At 39.0% G+C, this 9,376-nt stretch overlaps 1 protein-coding gene across 1 annotated transcript in view; it reads right to left on the bottom strand.

Moving 5' to 3' along the window:
- Nucleotides 1-6,345: 6,345 nt before the first annotated feature.
- LOC308217395 (uncharacterized protein) overlaps nucleotides 6,346-9,376 on the bottom strand; it is a gene marked incomplete at its 5' end in the record, with an annotated part of 30,425 nt that continues 27,394 nt past the window's right edge. Inside the window, one exon of the mRNA XM_080610455.1 lies at nucleotides 6,346-8,160. Coding sequence (XP_080466581.1) covers nucleotides 8,122-8,160 — 39 coding nt within the window. The 3' untranslated portion in view covers nucleotides 6,346-8,121. The remainder of the gene's footprint in view (nucleotides 8,161-9,376) is intronic.

Genomic DNA, 9,376 nt, shown 5'->3' with positions numbered 1-9,376 from the left:
GTTCCCTTTGAGTGACTTTATCACCTAGTTTCTGATGTTTTGCTGTGGACTACCTAATAACTAGTTCCTAAATTTCTTTGGAGTTGTGCACGTGGTGTCTTGCAGGCAGTGCAAGTACAGTCCACACAGGGGCAGGGTCTTGTTCACAATAGCCTGCACATACCCAAACTGCAAAGTAAGCTATAATAGTATCAGTGGCTGATATCTATTCATACTCCCCATGCCTGTGCATTACATGTGTTGACTTACAGCCTAAGTCATGTAATGATGAGTTACATGTGTGATACAACAGGAGTGGGAAGAATGTATAAGCATATATATATAGGAACACATCCAAATTAGTCTTATGGAATCAATTGCATGATATAGTTGCCTCACCACAGCTGAGGAGGCTTCTTGCCCCAGGAGGTCCTCTGAGCTGTGTAATAGTAAGGCTGAAAACGAAGCTGTCCTTGGAACAATGGAGTTGTCTTTTACAGTTGGAGTTCTGGATTCAAAATTTGGGCCAGCAATCAGCACAGATACATACAAAAATCAGAAATTACAAAAGGCCTGAGTAAAGATAAAAGCCTTTACTGGCATCAGGGCAGTATGACCATGTTTCTCCCAGTCCTTGCTTTTGGTCCTGCTTTTGGTCCACCCCACAGGGTACTGTGTGGACATGAAGCATTGCTCAGCAGAAGAGTTTTACTGTGAAAACAGCAATATCTATGTATCAGAAGGGGCAGCATGGATGGATCTGCAGGAGCAGCAACAACTCCACAGCACAGAGATCAAAGGGGAAATGGTACATCTCCCTCTGCCCTGCACAGCTCTGGTGGGGGAGGAAGGTGGTGGTGTTGCCTTTTATGAGAGAGGTGAAGGTAGGAGGATCAGACAGGTAGGAAAAGCAGATAACCCAGGAATTTTAAGAGTTAAACTGTCTTCAAAACTAGTTCTCCCACTGAGATGAAAGGAGGAGCTCACAAGTGGCCCAGCTGTATCCTCAGCCCTGCAGCTGCACACTCAGGTTTCCCCTCCATCAGGGATTTTATCATCTATGCCTTCTCAAGCTCAGTATAACTTTAAATGAACACCACTGCATGCATAAGTAGTGTCTATATGATGTGTTCAGCCTTCTTTCTTCCACAAGTCACATTTCTACCAGATATTTCGCACTTCTGCTTCTACCATAAACTTTTCTCATGCAATTCATGCGCAGGGACCAAAGAGTAACCTTGAGAGAAAGTGGCAGACATGCATGAGATCTGAAGCACCCAAAGGCTGTCTCAACAGGGTACAAATCTGAGGGGATACATCTGCTCCCCTGAAGATGCGGGGTTCTATCCCCAGGTTTGTGTGTGGCTATAAACCAGGACTCTATCTCAGCAAAGCAATGTGAGACATTGATAAGTAGATGCTGTAACCAAGGTATCACATTCCCGTTTTGGGGAAAAAAAGAACAAAACAAAAACCTACCAGTAAAAGCTATCGAAACAGGTATGTTTACGAGTAGGATTTCTGTGTATGCTCTTGTTCTATTATCTCCATACAGCTGCTTTTCATGTTGTCTGCTGACAGCATTTGATGCGTTTTTCCTCCTGTGCTTATTTTTAGTTGCCATAGGAACTTTCTTATTTCCTGTCAGCTGATGTTTTTACTTAATACATTAATTGTATAAAAGGGTGTTGATTCTGGTACTCCAGGTGCTGAAAAAAGCTTTAGGAAGGCAGAACACACATTTCAGTTTACTAGTCTTTTATTCATTTATTTCTATCAATATTTAATTCAAAAAGCTGAATACTGTAATAACAGCTGTTATCACATCAGGGGAATCCAGAGTAGGTCCTCTCCAGCCTTTTCTTCTCATTCGATCTATGTTTCCCTCCCACTACCATAAATATACTTATTTGAAATAGTATCTTTTGTCTGTTTAGTTTGTAGCTTCATTCTTCTTCACTCCCCACATAACCTATTCTTTTTTCGTTTTCTTGGGTTTTTTTTTCCAAAGAAAAATCCAAATCTGCTGTTCAAATGAATGGAAATGAAAATAAAAATTTCCACATATAAAGAAATACAGCCTGGAAAAATATTGGGATCTGAGGGTGATTTCTTTTTAGCAAAGCCCAATTCTTCTTCTCTTACTTATAATAAGCTATTTTGCAAAAGATTATTTTTCTATTAAATTTGTTGTGTGACCAGAAAGTGATAAAGAATGACTGGAATTGATTGAGGACTACAACAGCTTAAACTGGAGCTTTCTCTATCCACATCAACTATAAATTTTCTACACTTCTTCCCATGACCTGATCACACATTTGGAGGAAAGACCTGATCAACATAGAAATTTACATTTGGATTAGTATTATATGGAATGCCAATGCAAGAGTATTCCAGACCTTCTCTGGAAAAACTTAGGAAAATAGCAGTAACGTACGTGAAGTTAAAGCCTGCTATACGTTTTTACATATTCCTTTTTCTGTTTCACATCACTGCTCTTCATAAGATGGAGGAAAACAGGCAGCTTGGAATAAAGAAACCAACAAATAAGCTAACATTTGTAACTCTGGAAAATAATTCCACCCATGTGACTTCAATTATGCAAACTTCATCTAAGGTTTCATTCAATGCATCCTACAGACAACTTGAATCTCCTCACCAACTGCAGGGGCTGCTGCATTAATCCCACTGAATGGGTTAACAGGAGTGTTAAGGAGCTCACCTGGGCACTAGGAGGATAATAGTCTGCTTGGGAATGTACCCAAAGCATATGGTGTGTGCTCTTGCTGAAACAAGCACTGTCAAGTGTTTTAGTTGCTATAACTCAATAGGCAAATGATTTTCAACCTGATCCTGGAAGCTCCTCCAGAAGAAGTCCCTTCCGTAGAAGTCCTTCCCAGCAGTCCCATCATCACCCCCACTTGGTTCAACGAAGGAGTTCACCCTAGGATAAGCTGTCCTGCAAATGTCAATGCTGATTTTGTTTAGTCCTCGCTAAAGAAAGAATATTTATTCAACAACACAAGCTTTTATTACGCTAACAAAAGCAAAATGTATTCAACATCTGTCTTCTGAACAGGAAAAACTGAAGGTTTTAGGAACTGGAAATTTATTCTTTTAACCAGTTTGTTCTTGCAGAAATGATTTAAAAAAGCAACTTCTTCATAAAAGAAAGTGTACATGCACATGGAAGTAGTTTATTAGAGAGTCATAGAGAAGATAATTATGCTGATTACTTCACTGCAGGACTGTCTGGGAGAATCAGAGACCTTGAATATTATTTTTATATATCCAGAAATTGAAATTTAAAACTGACCCCAATAAAAAAACTCTTAACTAGAATTTTTCCATAATGCCTTTTCCCAAAATGAGTCTTCTAGTTAAAACCAGAGTCAAATAGCTATCACTTTTATACAATAAGTTATTGCCCCCAGTGACTGGTAATTTTTAATAGCTTTTTAGGAATATGCTACCAGTCTGATCTATATTGAAATATGGGACAGCTAATCTGTAAGTGCAGCCAAGCCAAACTGAAAAATAACTCCCAGTTCAGTGATACTAATATGCAGTGGCATTTACAGCATCACATTAAATTTGAAGGAAACTGCAAAGGTATCCAGCTCATCTGGCAAAACCATGGCACAAGATCTGTGAAGAAGCAACTCAGATGGGCAAACCACCTACAGCTGAAGTGGACGCTGAGTTTGCATCCCCTTCCCATAGGACTGACTGGGTCAGTCAGCACAGGAAGAGCTGGGAGGTTTTGGAATCCAAACCAGGAACTTGACTGGACTGGACAGGACTGGAACTGGGGGCTGGCTGGTCCAGACAGTGCCCCATGGAGGGGCCTGGGTGGCCCCCTGGGTCAGGAGGCTCTGAAGTCACCTAAGAGAGAGCTGTGGGATGGGATCAGCTATGCTGGGGTGCCCACCCAAGCCACATCCCCCTAGGAAGGAAGGGAGGGAGAAAAGGAGGATGGGAGGAATGAATGAAGGACAGATAAAGCCAGGTTCACCATGTGACAGCAGTGGGAAAGGTGAGCAGGAGGGTAAGCCTAAAAAGCCAAAGTGAAGTCAAAGGCCATGAAGACCAAAATCACTGCTAGAAACAGAACAAGAGTATTGCTTTTCGCCTTTTTCACCTCACTGCAGTGAAGATGGGAAAGGACTGAGCCATAGCCACCTTGCCGTGGGGCTGGCACGAAGCATGAGAGCACATTTGCTTTCTCTGCTGAGCAAACACTTGCCTAGCAGCAACTTTGTAAGATTCAACAAAGGATGCAGTGAGTTATGAGAACCACACCACTAAGACTGAGACATTAATAACCTTATGGGGACATCCGAGGATACTCTTGTACTTAACAGAGGACAAGAATCAACATCATCCTCTCTAAGTTATACAAATGAAAGAAGGTTATTTAGTGTCCATCTGGTTTTGTTCAAGAGATAGTAAATAACTTTTTCCTCAAATGTCCAACAAAGGCTTTCAGTTGCTCTGAGCTGCCAGACAACAGGATTTTTCCTACCTTACAACCGTCCCCTTCCATGCCATCTGAGACCAAAGTGAGCATTCCCACTTATTATACCTCCTTCATTAGGGCAGTGTGATTGCTTGTTTGTAGAACACGAATATTAGTACAGCTCAGGGAATAAAAAATTAATAGGCACTATCCAGCAGAGGGAGCACAATAACATAAAAACTCTTTAGCTGTGAGGTGAAGAACTTTTTCCTATCAAAATCCACAATATTTGGCAATCTGAGTTTCCTGATTTAGCATGTGGGTTGGAAAAGACAGAATTTAAATAAAAACAGAGAGACAGGAGAGAGGAATATCAAACAAATACAAGTGACAAAATAATTGATTTCCTGTTATTTTCATCCATAATAAGACAGATGTAACTTAACTACTGGAAAAAATAAGGGTTAATAAGAAGACATCAAGGATGATCTTAGGAAGACTAATAACATTTATTTTAAAATGCTGATTTTAATTTAAGTAGAACTGGCTGCCCTGTCTGAAAGACTCAAGTGCTGCTTTCAGTTTGACTGTGTACTTCCTCTTGTTGTTAATGAAGTCATACATCACAGAAATACCTGATGCACCCATTCACTATTTTTTCACTATTTTTAGAGCCCAATATGACAGAAATCTCACTAGGTATGTTCTCTCTTCTGTGACTGGTACACTTTCTAATCTAATCAAGTTCAAATAATTGTGATTAAAAAAGAGCCAATACCTATTTTATAAGAAACAATCATAAACCAGAGAAAAAATACACCACATTTTGATGTGACTTACATGAACTACAGTAATTAAAGCAACAATGTAACATTTTAAAATTGTTGCCATCTTGAATGCAAATATTTCTCAGGGTTCATTTCATTAATATACTTAGACCACGAGATTTTTTAATTAGTACATCTAAATTCTAAGCTCTGCCACTGACTGTTATTTGACCTTTGGCAATTCACAGTCTTTCTAAGACAGTTTCTGTAATCTTTGTAATGAAAATCATATTGATTTCACAGCTGGGTAGAGTGTAACAGCAGCTTTGCCTGCTGGTGGAAAGTGGTTGAAATAAAAACATAATTTTAAAAGGAAAGACAGAAGAACGAACTGGATGTTCTGATCAGAAATGCTAACTACAGCTAACTTGAGGTAGAACACATTCAGTTTAACTCTTACATGTTTTCCAAAGAAAAAGCCGAGTGTGATGAAGACTGATTAGTATTTTTCCTGATAAGCAAACTGAATTCTTTCCCCATAACCTGGCAGTAAGATAAACAACTGAAACAAAACATCTATATTGCTAAACATTGAAGATGCCCCCATCCAGCAGATTGTTCACTTTGTTGTATAATGTCCTAAGGAAATGAGGTTTATGCAGGATCATTATCCATTTGCTCAACTACTACCCCACTTTCCCGGTAATTTTTCAACCTCTTGGACAATTTCAACCAGATCTATGAGAACAGTGGGAGTCTTAGAGATGTTAAAGACTTTTGACCACCAGATTCAACTGAGACTGGATAAGTTTAATGGACACTTACTACCTTTGCTCATCTCACATGTGGCTAGTCATTCTAAAAATAACTCCAAAAGTAGACTGAAGGCAAGGCGTTGCTAGAGGTTGCTTATACCCACTATAGACACAGCATCTTTACCCTAACAGGACAAGATGATCCACAGAAAGCAAAGCTGTCATTCTGAGAAAAGGTCTGAAGAATTATTTCTTAAGCATACTGAAACTCAAACTGTTTATTTTATATACTTGTGTATTCCACAATGCTTCCAGAATATCCTATTTCATTAGTCAAATTCATTTATTTTACATAATTCTATATTAGCAATGTCTTAAGGTCACAACAAGTTTATTAAGTTATTTTAGAATTATGATGAATTCACTAAGGTTATTAAAATTGTAGTCAAAACTGCCTACCTTCAACAACGTCTTATTAAAAGTTTCTTACTGCTTATCACAGAAGCATTCTCATGACCCTCTACAGATACATAAATCCAACAAATTAACTTTTAGAAGGTTTTATTGTCTTCTTTCCAATTAACAAATACAAATACCTTTTGCTATGCCAAGACAATCCCTCATCACCTCATGACAACCAGTAAAATGTCTACTACAGGCAGGCTTCTTAAAAGCCCAGCTCATTTTCATTTACTTGATGGCCACTATCAAAACCTGCTGTGTGTTATGAACAGGTATGGATAATGACCAGAAGCAGAAGAGTGAAAACATTAATTAATCCCAGCCACACATGGCCACACACACACACGTGTTCCCAGACCTCATAGATAAACCTATGTGTGAGAAGACAAACAATGTGAACTATCTGTGAGATGAACCCTGTGGTGTGAACTACTTGAAAGGGTCTGAGGCTCACCAGTTCCACCACCCATAAATGATCCATTCAGTCTAATGCAAAGTCCCCCAGAACTGTGGAAAAGAAAGCTCAAATGGGAGGAAACTTTGAAATCCACAAACTTTATAATATTTATGAAGTCCTGAGTACTACTGAGGTTGGAAGGCACTATGACCACAGGCATGGGGAATAACAGACCAGAATACAAACCCATCTCTTTTTTTCTTCCTGTAAAGATTGCGTATCAAGCAGATAACAAAGAATCAAACATCTTTCTGCCTGTCCCACACATTAAGCAAGACTAGGATTGATATTGCATTGCCTCATCATTGGGAACAAGAACCGCATCAACACAGGAGTCTCACAGAAGTTTGCACAGGGATGACTGGGTTGCAGCAATGCAGGATACCACCCTAGGTACAGCTGGGCAAAAGAACCAACAAAATCCAAGCTGGAATTTTGGGAAAGGCCAACGGTGGCTTCTGAAATATGTCATTTTAATGTTCATAGTTCTAGGAATTACTGCTATACAAATACACTGATGATAATGTGCACTATTTGATCTTAAATTTGAGACATTTTAAAAATCCCGTCTAAGAATTATTAGTCTCAGACTCCAAACTTGATTGAAATTTAAAGTCTTTATGAAGCTATTATATATACTAAGCTATTTAATCCAATTTGCTCTAAAATTTGCCTCTTACTTTTGTAAGTCTCATTAAGGTTCATGAAAATACGCATCACATACAATTAGTCTGAGATATCATGTAGCACACCACAGTATATTAAAGCATTATTTTTAACACACAGGTTTATGTTACTATACAGTAAACCTTAGTAGAGATTTGGGGACAGAATTAAGCCCACGCATGCACTGCAAAAGTCTTCCTGCATAGCTACATCAATGAAGGCATACTTGGGGTAGATAACTTCATGGGGTATGAGTACATACGGTTGCTGACACAATGGTTCATGTGAGTGGGGGGTGTGAGGTACTTATTTAAAACACATGCCACTCTGAGAGGTGGTGCAATTTTCCTCCAAGATGTACTGTCTTTCTCCAACAGCACCATGCCTCCATCAAAAGACTGCTGACAGAGCAGCTCCAGCATCATGACACTACGGTTCTGAGGGACACAGCACCCCAGTACTAATTCTTACATCCCAACTCTGCACTTCCCAGAGCTCTTGGGTTCTGCTCTTCCCAGGGCTTTATGCTGGCTCCATCCATCAAGCATCGCAGTGATTTCCTCCTCTACCATGGCATTAGCAGTATTTTGTCTCGCAGAAGACATACGACATGTCCTGGCAGCAGAAAAGAATTTAATATTAAAAATGAATGTTAAACTGCCTTTCTGAATTCCAACAGGTATAGCAACAGTCATTGAAAAATCTCCACTATTTAGGAATGTCTGTTTAGCTGCTGTCAAGGTATATATTCAACTTTAAAAAGTTTTTTTACCTGATAGGATAAACTATGGCTACTACATTCCAGAGAAATATAAATCTTTTTTTTGTGGTAAATGCTCTTATCATAAACCTCTTGAGTATGCATTTTTTTTTCCCTGAATGCAAAAATTCACATGAACCTGCTTCGTAAAACAAGGTTTAGGAAGAAAAAATCCCAACAACCAACAACCAAAAAAAACCACTACTTAGGAATAGATGACGAGAAAGAATTTTTTACCCACAGACCATTATGGACCATTAAGGATGCACCAAACTGACACTCACTTATCTAGGTTAATGGCCATTAGGAACCATCAGTTGCTATGAAACTGTTTAAAATCCATTGTGTCTATTGAATGTAAGGAAATGTACCTGTAAAACCTCTTTGAATATGCGCCTGATCTCCATTAGAGAACATGAATGCCCAGAATAGAGGTGCTGGTTTTAAAAATATAACAAAAATCTGTAAAGATTCTCAGTTCCTGCAACTATCTACTTCCTTCAGAGCTTCACAATTAAAAATTTTATTATTAAGCTTGTTTTCATTTTAATGTGTTTTTTTCATGAGAACACATGTTCTTACGAGTTAAAGCCATGAGGAATCTAAGCATGTCAACAAGTTGCTGAATGGTGCAGAGATTCTCAGGGGGCTGGGCCACTGTTTATCCTTTCTTTATGGACAACTGTGAACTTTTGTGTTGTTAACACTCAGTGTTTTAACATGTTCTAGGAATTTGTGTGGGTCACATTTTGAAAAATAACACTGGCAAGGTGCTCTTGAGCTTGATTTAAGCAACTGTCTTCAACCAGTAGAACCTACATGGTTTTGAGAAGGCAGAGCATCTTCCCTGTGACTTCCTATTACCGAAGCCAGATTCCTTCCAATAACTGATCAATTTTACTTAAAGTTAATTTCAGATAACTCTACCCTCTGCTAAGATCTACAGGGCATGTATGTCTGCAGGATCATAAGTATCCAAGCCTAAGATTTACACTCCAGTGAAGCCTCCAAAAGTTTGGCTCAATTTCCTGTCCACTGAGTAAGTTGCTACATCCATTCAGTGCATCAGTT

The sequence above is a fragment of the Psittacula echo genome (assembly GCF_963264785.1).
Source record: "Psittacula echo genome assembly, chromosome: 1".
Taxonomy (NCBI): Eukaryota; Metazoa; Chordata; class Aves; order Psittaciformes; family Psittacidae; genus Psittacula; species Psittacula echo.
The sequence above is the reverse complement of the archived record's forward strand: the minus strand, read 5'-3'. Positions and strand labels throughout refer to the sequence as shown.